Source organism: Myotis davidii, unplaced genomic scaffold (genome assembly GCF_000327345.1).
Source record: "Myotis davidii unplaced genomic scaffold, ASM32734v1 scaffold323, whole genome shotgun sequence".
In the NCBI taxonomy this organism is placed as follows: domain Eukaryota; kingdom Metazoa; phylum Chordata; class Mammalia; order Chiroptera; family Vespertilionidae; genus Myotis; species Myotis davidii.
In genome coordinates, this window is record NW_006295491.1 from 495,829 (window position 1) to 513,491 (window position 17,663).

Consider the following 17,663-nt stretch of genomic DNA (forward strand, 5'->3'; position numbering starts at 1 on the left):
TGCACTTCTTTGGCCTCACGTATATTTTCTCTTCTGTGACCTGGGTCCCCTTAGCTGTCCCACAAACCAGCAATTCTTTGAGGTGTCATAGAATACAGGTCATTAAAGAAGTTGTCCTCCAGGCTTTCTTCCTTTTCTTCACCACAGACACCCCTGAGGAACAGTGTCTGATGGTTCCAGGTCATAGCCACTGAAATGCCAGAGGTTGAGTACACTCTATACCCCATGATGCAATCTGAGTCCACACCCATTTGCCTTTCCTTCCTTCCTCGGTCTTGAGTCAGAACATATCTGAATGCAGGGTGAGTTTGTCCACCTTAGTTGACTGTTTCCAGTAGCCTCCATAGATGATTATGCTCCCCTGGGGAGTGGTGGACATTTGGCAGCCCAGTCTGGGTGCCGTCCCAATCCCTCATGGGGACAGCTTGCTCCACATGAATGTGTCCAGGTTAATGGCATACATGCCATTGTAGAGATGTAATTCCTTCTACACTCATGGAACTACTAAAAATAATTAGCTATGTCTTCCAGGCTACCATCCAATACCCACATTGACCTAAAGAATCCCCTATTGATTTGACTTACTCCTAGGTTTTGGTCATCAAATGCAGGACACTTTAAAGATCCGTGTAATAAAGAGGATCAATTCATCTGCCTCTGTATGAGCAGAGAATGACACATTCAATGTGGATGAAGGTGGGGACATGGTGTTTCTACAGTCTGTCTTGTTAGCATCTAGTGTCTAGAAATGGGCAATAAGAGCTTCAAGGTCTCCTCCTTCTGCAGTGTTTGGACACCTTCTTCTCCATTTTGGTGGCCGTCTTCTCCTTCTTGCCCATCCCGTGGCTCCAAGGAGGTGCAGGGAGCTCAAGGAGAGAACTTCACATGCAGCCCACCTGAAAACAGGTTCTCCTGAGGGCACGCCTGGCCATGCATTTCATAAAGGAAGGGAGATAGAAACATCAATGATGAGAGAGAATGATTGATCAGCTGCCCCCTACACGCCCCCTACTGAGGATCAAGTCTGCAACCAGGCATGTGCCCTAACTGGGAATTGAACAGAAACCTCCTGGTTCATAGGTCAATGCTCAACCACTGAGCTACATGGCTGGGCTGGCCATGCATTTGTAAAGACAAATTTCAGAGGAGTTGTCCTTATCCCCTCAAATAATAAAGTTTTTAACAACTTCCTAACCTTCACCTTGTTTGGACCTAAAACTGCCTTCAATGTTTGTCTTAGAATGTATGAAAGCAAGCAACATACGACTGTGTGTGTGTGTGTATGTGTGTGTGTGTGTGTGCGTGTGTGTGTCTGTCTGTCTGTGTTCCAGTGTGCAGTGTTTATTCTGTTGTCTGCATATTTATAAATTTCTTCTGTGACACACCGTGCATTTCTACAAGGTGAAGTCTGCATCTGTCATGATTATTGTGTGCAATATCTACCAGCAGCATATGTCCCTAATCAGAAAGGTTAGCAGAGATGAAGATAACAATGTTGACAATCACTGGATAGGCTGTCTTTTAAATACAATCTAGACTGAGTCAGAAGACTAAATGAACTCAGACAAGATATTTTAGGTTCAAGATATTGGATTCTAGGCCATAGTGAATTTATTTAAAACAATGAACTATACTTTGACAAAAGACTTCTAACTTTATAGAATTGCCGTGATAGTCTGTGGTTTTCCCTCTGGTCCTTTCTCTTCCTAACCCATGTCTTGAAAGCTCTTTGGAAGAAAATTGCCGAGATCCCATTTGCTGGTGGTTACTAAGATATTTATCTGTCAAAAGAAGAATTTTTTCTTATAAAATACCTAGATGTTCTGGGCTTCTTTTCTATTTATTCTTGTGATGACTGTCAATATTTTAAAAAATTCAATCATTCCTCCTATTTTACTGGTATCACTTCTGAAATAACCTATTTTTTGCTGCTACTGTTGCTGCTATTTATCTCACTCGTAGAAGCCATGAGGATGTTATAAAATCATACAATGGAAACAAATAATTGGATTACATTGGAATCAAGAGGGTTTTCACAATAAAGCCCCATAATTTAATTACCCCATGCTTTACCTAATTCCTGTTTCCTCTTCCCATTTATTTTTATTAAGTGAATGTTTCCTTTTTGGTATGTATGTCTATTAACATTCTATTCCTATTTTCTGTGACATCCTGAATTCTGTAGCTGAAATATGTGTCTGAGATAAAGCTATTTCGTCTCTATCTCACTATTCCAGGCTTAGGGCAGGGATGGGGCAAACTAGCAATATAGAAAGTAAATTGATTTAGCCCGTCACCATTACATGCATTCATGATACAAGTTGGTTATTTGTGCTACATGGTTTGTGTGTAAAGCAGATCTCTAAAATAAAAGCAAACTTGCTAAATAAGAAGGCATATTCATTTTTTCCTTTTTACTGCAGCTTTATTGAGGTATGAACCTTTACAATAAAAGGCTAATATGCAAATTGTGCCCTCAACCCAGAGTTCGACCAAGGGGCAGTGCTGACCGGCTAACCACCTGCAGCCCCTCCCCTGGCCTGTCTGGTCTGATCGGCCCTGATTGGGGTGGGCCAGCCAGACCCTATTCGTGCACAAATTTGTGCACTGGGCCTCTAGTTAATAATAATATTGTATGTATTTAAGGTATTCAGCCTGATGTTTTGATTATACATATGCATTGTGAAATGATTACCACAATCAAGAAATTAACATATACATCAGCTCACATACTGAGTGGTGAAAATCCTTAAGACCTCAGCAAATTTGAGTTTAGTATTATTAACTATAATCACTATGCTGTCCATCAGGCTTCCAGAACTTATTCATTCTGCCTAACTGAAATTTAGGTCACAATTATTTTAATTTTAACAGATTATGTTATCTTTCACTTTCCAAAACATATTCAAGTGCTTATTGCTATCTTACATTTCATTGACCCTCACCCCCACCCCAGTTTAAGGAGTAAACCTTTGCCCAGTTGCTCAATTATTTTTTAGCTAAATTGTCTGAACTATGTCTCAAATTGATTGTTTACAGTTCTCTAATATACTATCAGAACCAATCCACAATGTCTTCAATATCACTTTACCTCATTCTTATCTCTAAAGTTTAAGCCTGCCATCCATCCATTATCCTCCATATTCTTATCCTCATCCTTCTTTTTTTCATCCTTTAAATTGAATTAATTTCCTACCTACCTTCTGTACCCTCCCAAGGTCTCCTACCATGGCCTCTGGAACTCATAACCCATCATTTAGCCAACTCCCTATAAACTCAGCCTGGTCTATGGCTACTCCTGTATCTTCTTGCCCTGATTAAAACAGTTATTCCCTCAGGATTCCAACCCCTCTCTGACTCTTTTACAGAGAAACTGACATTCTGCTAAATCAGAAGCTGGGAGGGAGGTGTCCAGGTGGATGCCCTCCCTGTTGCCCATTGCAGCATCCAGATCACTTCGACTCCTTTCTCTATCAAAACCCAATTCACGCCTGGCCATTGTGGCTCCCTGGTTATGACTGACTAGAGGCCTGGTGCACAAAAAATGTGCATGAGGGAGGGGTACCCTCAGCCCATCCTGCACCCTCTCCAATCTGGGACTCCTTGGGGGATGTCTGACTAACCCAGCAGTCGGACATCCCTCTCACAATCCTGGACTGCTGGCTCCTAATTGCTCACCTGCCTGCCTGCCTGCCTGCTTGCCCCTAACTGCCCCCCCCCATCCCGGCCTGATCGCCCCTCACTGCCTCTGTGTGCCAGCCTGATTGCCCCCAACTGCCCCTTTCCTACCTGCCTGGTTGCCCCCAGTTGTTCCCCTGCTGGCCTAGTTTCCCCTCACTGCCCTTCCTGTTGGCCTAATTGCCCCCAACTGCCCCCTCTGCTTGCCTGGTCACTCCACCCCCACATAGCCTGCTTGTTCAGTTGTTTGGTCATCCCTCACTAACCCCCCTGCTGGCCTGGTTGTAGGCAGCCTTCTTGTGAGGGTGTGAGGGTTAATTTGCATATTATCTCTTTATTATATATGATTCCCAGTCAGGGCACAAACCCAGATTGAGGGCTTGATCCCCAGTTATGGGAGTGCAGGAAGCAGCTGATCAATGATTCTCCCTCATCATTGATATTTCTATCTCTCTCTCTCTCCCTCTTCCTACCTCTCTTAAATCAATAAAAATTATATTTTGTAAAAAACAATCCACATTTGAAATTCCTATTTCAGACTATACCATGGAAACTGTTGTTGCCATCACATTCTCAACATCCTTGTCACTCTGGACCTTTATACCTTACTCACAGTCTTCCTCTCCACCATTGTTCCCTCTCAGACACTTCAGTGTCCACTGATTGAACAACCCAAGCCAGTCTGCAGTGCCCTCTTATTTCACTCTACCTGGGAAATTTAGGTTTGCTGAAGATAGGCAGCCAACCTGCATTTTGAGCATACAGGCTAGATGGAACTCCTTTGATTGTATTAATTTGTTCTGTAATTCAACTTAGAACAAGGAAAATTACATTTTTCTAAGGGTGTATTTCTTTCTTTATTTATTTTATTTATTGATCTTAGAGAAAAAAGGAGGGGGTAAGAGAGAAGAGAGGAGAGACAGAAACATTTGTTGTTCCACTTCTTTATGCATTTACTGGTTGATTCTTGTATGTGCCCTGAGTGGGGATCGAACCCCCAACCTTAGTGTATCAAGATGATGCTATAACAAACTGAGCTAACTGGCTAGGGCTAAAAATGTATTTCTTAACTTAGTTTTAGTCCCCAAAGTCTGAGATATATGGGACCTCAGAGCCTGAGAGTCACTTTCAGATCCATCCTTAATGTCATCCCAAACAATCCTCTTTCTGGCCCTCCTGGCCCTCGCATGAGCTTTCTGCAGACCTGTGCTGTAGCAGTCCTCCTTTCCTCTCCTGCCAAAACTTCTTTTCCACTGCCTTTCCTCCTCAGTGCTTCTCTGCCATAGAAAGACAGCAAGAGAAGCTGGAGGCTGAGTGAGTGAGAAAAACCAGGCTGTGACTTCCCAAGGATTTTTGTCAAAGATGAAAGTATCAAAATGTGCCAGATACAAATGGTGCTTTAAAGCAGGAACATATGTTTCACTTCAGAAAAGTGAAAAACCACAGAGGATTATTTTCTTCTATTATAGTCTCTCCCCTTCTCCTTGTTTTGAGATGAAGGGGACACCAAATAGACAGCCTCAGATCCACTTCTCACTGTTTTGTGTCGTCTATTACTTTCCTAAAATTTGAAAAATTCAGAATTCTGAAATAGATCTGGCCCCAAATATTGAGAATTGCTACCTTCCCTGCTACCATTGCCTTCAGACTTGATTCTAAATAGCCTCCCAAGTGCTTTCCCTCCTCCCTGCCTGCTGGTCTCCAGTCTGTCCTTATTACTGCAGCCAGAGTCCCAGTGAAAATCCAAGTCAAATCAAGCAACTTCTTTGTTCAAAACCCTCCAGTGGGTCAGAGCCATGGTTCCTTCAGGGGCTCACAGAGTCCTCCATGCTCTGCCCCCACCTTGCTGCTCCCTGAACAGGCCTGGGATGAACACGACACTCCTGCCTCAGGGCCTGTGCACTCGCTCTTTCCTGTTTCTGTTATGCTTTTCCGCCCGATGACTGAAGTCTCGCTCCCTCATATAGGTCAGTCTGTGATTCAAATGGCACCTTCTTAGTGAAGCTTTCACTTAAATTTTTTTCTAACATCGTGCCCTCCACCAGTGATCTGTTTGTAATGGCTTCTCATTCCTCAACAGGGTGGACTAAGCGCTCAAGCTTTTGTTCGTGTGGATGTGGAGGACGTGAATGATAATGAACCTGTGTTTAACCCGCCCACCTATGTGCTGAGCATTAGTGGCCAGACCCAGCCAGGAACCGAGATCATCAATGTCCTTGCCACCGACAGGGATTCTGGGGTATACGGAACAGTGGCTTACGAGCTCATCCCCAGTGACCTGTCCTCCCTTTTTACCATCGACTCTACCACAGGTATGTGATCCTGGAACAGTCTGCCTCTGGAATCAACGTCTTCTGTGAAACAGCCAGAAAATGAACAAGAGTGATTTCTTTTATTAGCAGGGATGTTGCAAGACTCATGTCACCTGCCAAATGGCAGTGAGGTGTATTGAGAAGAGCAAGGGCTTTGTAGTTCGGTTATACTTGGATCTCAGTCCCAGCTTATGATTTTCACTGGCCCTACTCTCCTTATTTAAAAAAAGTAGTGCTAATGATCCCTATGTTGCCAAGTTTTTGTGAGGATTAAAGGCAATAATTTAGGAGAAACAACTAGCCAATATGTTTCTTCCTCGTATGCCATCTAAGGGTGACTTGCGTGATTTCAGGGTGCTAATCATATTAGTGCTAAGAGCCTTACACAGACATCCTTTTCTAACACTAGGTCTCGAATTCCCTTAATCTCTTTGCTTAGTTTCCTTGTTTTTTTTAAATACCTAAAGCTCCTTTTAGTTCTCTAATACAACAATTGTGCATCTGCCAAAGAAGTCCGATGAGCAAACTGAGTTTTTTAGAAACAGTCATTATTTAAGTTGGTACCCTTCCCTTCCTATTGGATTCTTATTAACAAAATAATATTTGAAGTAATTATTTCTAGAAAACATAAAATTACAAGTATAATACATTATAATACTTTTGCGATATTAGAGATAGTCTGGTCTAATTTTTTTTTCTTTTACCTTTTTTCTTAAAATTTTTTTTTACATTTTTTTTATTTTGTAGTAAGAACACTTAAAATGAGATCTGCCCTCTTAACAAATTTTTAGGTGCACAATCCTTTATTGTCGACTGTAGGTACAGTGTTGGACAGCAGATCTCTAGAATTTATTCCGAAACTTAAGTGAAACTTTGTTCCCACTTTTTAGCAATTTCCCATTTCTCCCTCCCTGTCATCTCCTGGCAACTACAATTCTACTCTTTGATTCTAGGAGTTTGACTATTTCAGATACCTCATCTAAGTGGGATAGACATTTGTCCTGTTACTAGCTTATTTCACTTCAGATAATGTCCTCCAAGTTCATTCATGATGGCACTTCCTTCTTTTTAAAAGCTAAGTAATATTCCATTGTGTACCTATCATGTTTTGTTTATTCATCCGCTGATTGACATTTAGGTTGTTTCCACAGCTTGACTATTGTGAACAGGCTTCAGTGAACATGGGAGTGCAGCTAACTCTTTGCGATTATGTTTCTTCTTAAAGCCCCCGATCTGAGCATGGGCAGAATGAGTATCTATTGCAGCCGTGGGGAAACTATGGCCCACGGGCCGGATCCGGCCTGTTTGAAATGAATAAAACTATTGAAAAAAAAGACCGTACCCTTTTATGTAATGATGTTTACTTTGAATTTATATTAGTTCACACAAACACTCCATCTATGCTTTTGTTCCAGCCCTCCGGTCCAGTTTAAGAACCCATTGTGGCCCTCGAGTCAAAAAGTTTGCCCACCTCTGATCTATTGTGATGGTGATGATAATGTCAGATGCCCTGGTAGGCATGCTCTGTACATTGTCCTATTGGATCTTTACAACACTCTTTGCAACAACCATATTCATTAGCAACAAATAGTATTTTACACGGGACATCTAATCTGCCAAGTTAGTTTGCCTTCTCACCCAGCCTCAGGTAGAGAGCCACTGCTTCTTGCCAGGAAAGTGTACTTTATCTGGAGTGTGTGGCTGCTGGGGGATTCACTATTTACAATGACAGTCTTTATAAGGCAGAACTTTCCTTGCTCAAAATAACCCACTGATGTGGCCCCTTTGACATTTAAAAGGTCAGAAGAACATACTGTTTTAGGATATTGGTCTGCTTATCTTGGCTTTCTCAAAATTCCTCTAAACTGAGGACCTTAAATGCTTGTCAAAATGCCAGACCCTGTAGGACAATAGCAGTTCCTAATTATATAGGTCAGCCAGTAATCGGGGCACAGCATCAAGAAGCATTCAGCAGATTGTTTTTAGAAGACATCAACACACTCATCATCTAGTTTCCCCTGGAAGATCTTGAAGAAGGAGCTGTGCAGTACCCTATTTTTAGAAAAGATCTCTGTTGTGCTGGCTTCAGTCAGCCACAGGCTCCCATTCCTGGCACTGGGTACAAGACAAATGCCATTGTTAATCACGGAGAACACTTTATGTGAGTCATTATCTAGGGAGGTATCATGGTTTTGCTTTGTTTTTTTTTTTTAAAAGGAAAACCAATTTTGTAATGGAAGTGGCTTTGGGTTATTGTTGGCCGGTGCCTATATTATTTTCGTGTCAGGGCATTTAAGTTGAAGACATTTATCAGTGTAACAGTACTTGGAATTTAGTTGCACTTAATCAGAACTCATGAGAAATTCATGAAAGCTGGTAATGCTTTGCTTTAACCTTTAGAAGAGAATTGAAAAGCATCACGACTAACTCTGGGGAAAAGGTTGCCCAGTGTACTGGAAGTCTTCAATTTGAACAGTTGCATTCAAGTTCATCTGTTGGTTGACTGCCACCCCACATACATTTTCTAAATTGCACATAATAGACTTCCAGGCCATGCCATTAAAGGTCATCTAACTATCGATGTAATCAAAGAATTGAACAAGAAGTAGTTTGGAATATGGTTTTTTCCTTCTTCATCTGTGCTTTTGTTGTAACCTATAGGAAGCTGCTCCTTCTTGCTTCCCCTTTAAGGCCTCTCTCTACAGAAGCTGCCAGTGCAAACACAGTCTCAAGGAATTGCCTTTAGCCATACATTTGTGGAATAAAAAAAACAAGTGACATTTAGAAATAATTGAAAATTTATTTAAATCCTTATTACATTCTCATAAGAAATTGCAAGGGAGTGTCATTGATAATACAGAGCAAAACTTCATTTAAACTCTCTTCCCTCATCACAGCTTGGTAGGGGATTTGTGGCCTGCTTCACTTTTCTTCAAAACTAACCCAAACTTTCTCGTTTCCTCTCTAGCTTATCTGTGCTAGCTGGCACTTTTCCAGATTTATGTACTAAATAAATATATAGACTGTATATACAGGGTATGGCAAAAGTAGGTTTATAGTTGAAGTATGTGAAACAGAGTTTATTCTGGTATTATTATTTATTAATTACTAGAGGCCTGATGCATGAAATTCGTGTGAGGGTAGGCCTTCACAGCCGGGGTGGCTGCCTCGATCCCTCCCTCGTAGCCAGGGTGACTGCCTTGATCCATGGCTGCAGCCCGGCTTCTTCTGGAAGGTCATCTGGAAGGACGTACGGATAGCCTTTTAGTCGATTTGCATATTACACTTTTATTATTATGGATTGTATTATTTTCCATATGAATAACTATAACCAATTTTGCCCCCACCTTGTATGTATACATAATTATATAATTATATAGATTATAGTTTTTATATAGTTGATTATACAATTGTACAGTTTTATAGTTATATACAGTCATATTGCATGAGGGCAATATTGAGAATTGATTAGCACATTTCTGCATTGTCACTTCTTCCTGAGTTACTCTAAAATTCTCTCTTTGAGACATTAATTTGCCCACTGGTCCATTCGCCCTTTCATTTTGATGCTTCCTATATCAGACGTGCTATTCTATAAGCTTACATAGTGTGTTATTAGGCTCGTGTTTTCCTGAAGACAAGAGATTTTTCCATTGACCTATTTGTGCCACAACCAAGACTCATGCATTAAAAATAGAGCTCCGTGATTATTGTGTTCATCTGGTAAGAGCAATGTTTTGAAGAAAACTGAAGGGGAGTGGGTGTGGCAATGTCATGGTTGTTTTCTCTTGTGGGTTTATCTTCCTGGTCTGTTTCTGGTTTTCTAAGTGTGTTGTTAATTCAAAGAATATTTTTGTAAAATGTGTTTAGGCACAGGAGAGAGATACTGAATTGAGCCTTCATTTCTCTTATTCTCAGTTAGTCGTGCTGCTTTGATGTGGCCACGAGGTAGACCACAGTGTTTTGAGTTTTAAAAGAAGGAAATACAGAGACACATTTATTAATAGCTCTTTTTCATGTATTTTTAATCCTATTTAATGAACTGTATGTAGATTTTTTCTACATTGTTTGAAGTATCCCTTTAGTAGCATTAAAAAAAACAGTTCTTTAGCCTTTCTGTTTGTGGTATTTATTTAGTCATTTTCCGCTGAAACAAACATAACTTCTAATTCAGATTATTTTAAGGTGACAGAGATTACAAGCATTTGTTTTTGCAGAGTAGTTGAGCAACAATAAATTATGCTTCCTTGCCCATCATCTGCTCTGTGTTTAGTTATGACATATACAAAATCCAAGTTTAGCACTACAGAACAAATAATTAAAAGGGTAACAGAGTGAATTAAACTGCCAGCCAAGGGCAGCTGTGCCTCCATGTTTAGCTTCCGTGTTGCTCGGGTGTATGGATTTTAACAGGGACTGTAAGTAATGTAGCACAGACTCTGTTTTTCATGATTTCAAGGGCAGATTCTTTTCTAATGTTAGTTTTATGCTCAGATTTGATACCATGTAATGATTCTCATAATTCTTCATGATTGCCACTTTTCTACATATAGAACATTCTGATATGTAGCTAATAAATTAATACCACATCTCATTTCATAAGGGATGTGAGCCTGCTCACGCCAAAACATTCTTTCTTTTATTTGCAAGACAGAATCTAAAATTAATCACAGGCACCTAACCAGTGTATGCCACTTTTATAGGAAACAAAAGCATGTTGGAGAGTTTTCTCATTCATTTTTTCAATATAACATCACTGACTCTTGGAGATGAAAGGGGCCTTACAATTTAGCTCCCTCATTGAGTGGAGAAAGAAATTGAGGCAGAAAGGGATTCAGTGTCTTGCCTAAAGTGCATGGTCGATAATATGGCAGACCTGAACTTGAACCATGTATAAGTTTGTTATAAATTTGGATAATTGTTTTCTCCGTCAATATCAGATAGAAATTTGAATCCATTCTATTCCTGTCAGCCGCTACAACTTAGTTAACCCCGATTCGTGTGCAAAACAAATAGCATAATGTCATCTATTTGGTAAATAAGTTTTTATATTCTCACAAACTGAATATAGGAAAATTATCATAAATATCAATAACCACTAAGAAAGTAGTACTGATACCCCATCGTTTTTGTCCTATTTTTTGAGAAAACCACACTTATGGACTTCATGTTTGGTGAAGGTTATGACCTCGTGCTTGTTTTTGTTTTTAACTATTCATAGCTTACAATTTTAGTAATGACCTACAGATTATTTTCTAAGTAGGAATTACCATGTTGGTTAAGAACATCCCATCTTTTGCGGGAGGTTTGATTATGAAAGTAAGTATTGCTTAATTAGTAGAACATGATTTTATATATACTGTATATTAAATTTAATTAAGAGGACCTTTGTATTTAAGTGCTTTTATTAGTCAACCAATTAAAATAAATTTATTCCAGCAGTTTCCTCTTTTCAATAAAAAGTGACAAACTAAAGATAATAGCCAAACATTATTGCACATTAAAATTAGTATGCATAAACCCACACACCCAGTAATTAAAACATAAAATAATCAGTGATCTGTATATGAATCTGTGTCTGTTTTAAAGTTAAAGTTGGTTCCCTGAATGGATGACTAATGAAAAAACTGAGAGCCAATTAATCACTGTGCGTTGAAGTATTAAAATATAGTGTCATAAACTTAAAGCTGACAAAATATATAGGCAGAGAACTATTTCTTTTATTTACTACTTCATTATTATATATATTATGCATATTTATATGTAATATATATTATAGAGCTTCATTTTCTGGCTCCTCAACTTTAATAGACAGCTCAGTTTAAGAATGTTGGATTCAAGTAAATAAGTTTTCTAGCTTACTCTTTATATTCAAATGTAAGAAAAAGTGAATGTTTTGAAATATTCAGCATATGTAAGGACAAGCTTAATCTTAATACTTCCCTCTTCTAAGTGGTGAGTGTTCAAAGAAAGTCACTGGTTCCTTCCTGGTCTCTAGTAGGAATTGTTTTACTATACAACATTGACTTTAAAGGCCAACTAAAGTAACCATTGGCTCGGAAGAAGCCTAGTAAAATGTATATATAGGCATTAAATGAACCGTGTTTAAGTATAAAAAGACAGATTTGGCCATTTCTCTCCCCTGCCTAAATCTTTAATGACTTCCTATGGATTTTTGGCTGAAGACCAAATCCTTGTTATGGTCAAACCAGGCCCTTCAGGATCTGCCTGCTCTCCTGTGTGTCATTATCTCCAACAACTCCTTCCTTAATCTCTGTGCCCCTTCCTTATACCAACTTCTTCTCCTCCTCCTTTCTCCCTCTTCTTCCTCCTCTTCCTCCTTTTTTATGCCATCTTCCTTCTGCAAGCACATTACATTATTTTTCTTCTGCTGAGATCAGTTGATTGTTCCCTCTCCTCTCCTCTTCCCATCTTTACATCTTCGCCTAGTTAATGACCTAAGTCATCCTTCAGGTCTCACTTTATGAAGGATTGCCGAAGGAGGTACTGGAAACCAATACCTTTATATCCAAATTACTAAATTGAGACTGTTTTGTGACTTAAAGTAACAAAAAGAATTTTAATTGGTTGATAGTGATTTTGGAAATTGTAGGAGCATCCTGAATTTTGACTTAGGGGGAGGGGAACAGCCATTTGCACAAAAAATATAAATTTCAATAAAAGCGAAAAATAGTCTCTCTATGATTGCATTCCATGAGCTTTGCTTTGTATCATACTTGTTATCCATATTTATGACAGCCAGAGGTGATCATGTCTGAAGTGGAGAAATGGGCTACATAATGGTGAAGCTACATTAAGTGGGGTGGCTTATGAAGGAACTTAAAAGCATGACAGAGAAGCTTAAACTTAATTATTACAGGAAATGAGGAATGACATAGGGTTTTGAACACTAGCACATTATGGTGAACATGACATTTAAGGAAAATTACCCTGGCAGCACTGTACTAGGTGAATTATAGGACTAGAAGAGTTGACCAGGAAATATAAATTAGTTAACAGAGACTATATATTAATATATTATTATGATCTAGGGATAATGTTATGAAGTTTATACTAAGGAGATAGTAATAAAAACAGAGAGGAAGGAACTAATTGAGGATATTTAAAGAGGAAAATAATACAAGAATAGTGACTGGTTTATAATGAAAGATGATGAGTCACACACAGTTTCTTAATTTTAACTAAGATGATTATTGGTCCAACTGATGTCAAACTGATAAATACCCCAGAAGAATTGCCACCTAGAAAGAGGCAAAGAACTATAATTCAGGTGGGAAGACATGGGAGATACTAGGTTGAAGAACATATAAATATTTTGCAGGCGAGAGTATACAGAAGTGGTTTTTAAACTTTAGAGTAAATAAAAATTACTGGTGAAGCCTTTAAAAAATAATCTAGAAATCAGAATATCTGCATAAGAACCTGAAAATTTTGAGTTTACAAGTATCCATGGTGATTGGATGCAGGTGGTCAGGAAACACCCTTTGAGACCCTCCAGTGAATAGAACAAAGAAATGCTTAGAACAGAGAAATGCTTGGAAGTGTAAGGAGGAGGAAGTTTGAGGAGGAGATAGAAATCCCAGGAATTTTTAGAAAAGCAAAAACAAACAAAACAAAAAACTATCATATAACCAAAAAAAAAAAGTTCAAAAGCAAGAGGATAGCATGTGTCAGATAGATTGTAGACGTTAAGGAGCATGAGGTTGGTGTTAACATCTAATTGCCTATCTTTCACTTGCATCTGTCTGTATCCTCTTCTTGCAGGTGTGTTTCTCATAAATATATGTTTGGATTTATCTTGAAATTCATTCCAATAAATTTTGTCTTTTATGTAGAGCACTTTGTCCATTTATGTTTTCTGAATTCTTTCCCAATCATAGTCTGCTATTGATATTCGGTCTCATTCATGTTACACACATGTGTAAAGATATGTGCATATATACATATATACAAATATATGTGTATATGTGTGTGTGTGTGTTTAAAATACATTAATGCAGACACCTAGTGTGAAGGCCTTACCTCTAAGAGTGCTATGAAATGCAACATGGAGAAATAAGATAATGAGCATTTTCTTTTCAAACCTAGTGAAAAACTGAGATTGGAAGAATTTACCTTGCATGGTCAGGCACTGTTTTAAAAGGCTTGGAAAACAGTTTTTTACGTTTTAAATTTTATTTTATTGATCTTAGAGAGATGACGGGGAGGAGGGAGGGAGAGGGAGAGAGAGAGAGAAATATCGGTTGGTTGACTACTGCATGCACCCTGACTGGGAATTGAGCCCAGTCAGTATATGGGATGATACTCCAACCAACGGTGCCACTGGGGCAGGACTGGGAAATTTTTTTTTCTTAACAAGGCCCTTCCCTATGAGAAATGGGACTCCTGACCCTCCCTCCAATAAATTCATTCTCTGAATGATGACTATATATGCAAGATTCTAAGCTAAGCACTCTTTATAGTAGTTAACATTGGTGTAGTGCTTCGACATTGACATGTAACATTGAAGTGTGTTGTTTCCGGCTCATCTCTGTCATTTTTTACTAATCGACTTTGTTGACATTACATCTGGGTGAGTGATATGGTATCCGGGCCCAACAAATGCAACACCGTTTATGTTTTTCTGTTGAATTGACTTAGTTTCAAGATGCCCAGTATTTAAGCTCTAGGAAAATGTTATTTACTTACTTGTCAGATTTTGGAGCATCATTTTGCAAATATACTTAAGTCTTTGTTTGGAAAGTGGATATATTAGGGTTCTCCAGAGAAATGAAACCAATAGGAGCTCTATATCTGTATCTATATCTACGTTTATATCTATCTCTACCTAGAAACACTCTTACACAGATACACAGAATAATGTTTGACCAAATACCTGGGCACTCCATGGCCCAATCAAGTTGGTATAAAACGAACCATCACAGAAGTATCAACAGATCAGATGTTCGATTGCTCATCAGTATTTATTGCACGTTATCTGTGTCTTAATTCTTTCTTTCCCTTCCCCAGGAATTATTTACTTAACATCAACTCTTGGGCATTTGGAATCTACTACGCTTCTGTTGATGGTTTGTGCTCGAGATGGTGGCGGGCTCACATCTGTCGTTAATGCCGATGTCACTATACACATTCTTCAGACAACTCTGGCACCTGCTGAATTTGAAAGGCCTAAGTACACTTTCTCGGTTTATGAAGATGTACCCGAAGACAGTCCTGTCGGAATAGTGAAAGCAAAAGAGTCCTTGAGTAAGTACTTCTTATCCTGCATTGAAATTGATTGTTGGCGCATTTCCTGTGTTTTCTTAGGCTGTACAGTCTTATATTAAATCTTTTCTTCTCTCCATGCAAGAAGAGTGGAGACCACACAATCTGTGTCTTGATCATTGGTCTTCAACATTATTTCTATCCTACAATTTTTTTTCTAATCAGAAAAGCAATAGGTACTTTTAAAGGAAAGTTTTAAACAAAAAAAACTCAATGTAAACAACATACATCTCCATATCCCACTGCCCAACACACATACACACACACACACACACACATACACACATGCTTCCAACATTTTTTACAAAAACGTATCCTAATATCTTTGTTGTCTTACAACTATCTTTTCTTTCTACTGTATAATTTCTATGTATTTTTTCTACCATATATATTTTTTCCTACTCTGTACTGCACAACTTTACAGGTAACTGTATATCATTTTGTTTCATGATACAAAGTTTGAATGGTTTTATGAAACATTTCTCTGTCGCTATGAATTTGAATGATTTACAGTATTTTGCTAGTCTGCATAGTACTCAAGCAATGTCCTTGTGAGACTTGTAGAAGTTTCTCTGCAGGAGAAATTCCTAGAAAAGAATCATTTGTTCACAGGCCTTGCCCTCCCCTACTCCTAGCTCCCTCCTTTCCCTTCCTCTGTCCCTTCCCACAACTTTTGTGGAGGATATTTGCCGTTCATAGGTAGATATTATAGAAAAATATCAACATAAACTTAACTTGGCTCCCTCAAATATACTTAAAAGGCATTCAAATCATTTTCTGAATGTCTTCTCCTTTTAACTAATGCAAGAGGAATGATGACCGATAGTGAGCCTGTGCCTGGCTTTGTGTCCATTGGACACTAGCATTATCCACTAAAGCATCTTAAACCATATGTTCACTTTTCAACAGACTTTGGAGAGCTGAGGAAGATGTAAGATGTTGCATAGTATTCTCTGTAGATGTAGTATACATTAATATGTTCAGAGTTCAGTGTTTCCACAGGTACATTCTTTTGACATACAGGGGTTGCTCTATTTTTTATTCTTTCTTTTTATTCAGATTCCTCAGAGCCAATTTTTTACAGGATCTCCTCTGGCGATCTGCATGGAACATTCTCTATCCACCCGTGGCTGGGTACCATTCGAACCCGGAAGCCTCTGGATCATGAAACGCAGCCCATGGTGGTGCTCACGGTCCAGGCGCAGCTTGGCAGCTCCCCCGCTTGCGGCAGCACGGAGGTCAACGTAACTGTAATCGATGTCAACGACAACCATCCAGTGTTTCCCAAAGCCTCGGACGAGGTCAAAGTGTCGCAGATCACACTGCCCGGCACAGCCCTGTACCGCGCACGTGCAGAAGACAAGGACAGTGGTTGGAATGGATTCGTCCGATACTCCATTGCAAGCCAGAATCCAGGCATCTTTTCCATTGACTCGGGGCTGGGCGTGGTGTACCTCAATGCCAGCCTGGGCGCTGCTGTGGCCCAGAAGCACACACTAACTCTCATTGCCCAGGACCTCGGTGTTCCTCCTCTAGCATCCTTGTTCCTGCTTACAATAGTTATCGAAAAACAAGAATCGAGCCCATCCTTGATTTTTGGAAATTTGGTCTATCAAGTCGAAGTTAGTGAGTCTCTCTCACTGATGACCCAGATACTGCAAGTACAGGCCTACCTGCTTGGCCCACAGCACAAAGCCTCCCAGCTTCTTTACTCGCTGGAACCCGGTGCAGACTCTGCCGTGTTCGCTGTTCACCCTTACACAGGTTGGATTTATCTGCGGCGACAGCTTGACTATGAATCCACCCAAACATATCATTTAAGTGTGTTTGCCTGGATCCCGGAGGACAGATTGTCACAAAATGTGAGCACTTCAGTAATTGTTCATGTCCTGGATGAGAATGACAATTCCCCTACCTTCTTGCATGATGTGTTGTTTTTGAAAGTGGAAGAGAGCCCCCTGCCCCAAGGGGTAATAGGCAAAATTACAGCAATTGACAGAGACTCGGGAAAGAACGGACAGCTGTCATATTTCCTTCTGTCTGATGGAAAATTCTTCAAGATGAATCCTCATACAGGTAGCATTTTGTAGCTTCCCCTTATTCCTTTAAAATTGGAATTGACAAAACCCTAATCTTTTAGTTATCACATTAGTGCAAACATATAATTAAAATTATAGTCTTTAGTGTATACCTTATTTCTTACAGTTCTGTGATTTTATTTCTAATGATTCATACTTCTCATGCCTCTCACCCACATCCTATATAATAAAAGGGTAATATGCAAATTGACTCTAATGGCAGAATGATTAGAATGACTGCTGGACCAGTCACTATGAGGCATACTGACCACCTCTTGGTCCCCCCCGCTCCCCCCCCCCCGCCGTCCGC

General features: G+C 39.5%; 1 protein-coding gene across 1 annotated transcript in view; it reads left to right on the top strand.

The window, feature by feature from the left end:
• The window catches only part of DCHS2 (dachsous cadherin-related 2), an 86,696-nt gene that overhangs the window by 5,947 nt on the left and 63,086 nt on the right, over positions 1-17,663 (top strand). The window contains exons 3-6 of the mRNA XM_015568040.1: positions 662-696; positions 5,759-5,990; positions 15,021-15,257; positions 16,335-17,354. Coding sequence (XP_015423526.1) covers positions 662-696; positions 5,759-5,990; positions 15,021-15,257; positions 16,335-17,354 — 1,524 coding nt within the window. The remainder of the gene's footprint in view (positions 1-661; positions 697-5,758; positions 5,991-15,020; positions 15,258-16,334; positions 17,355-17,663) is intronic.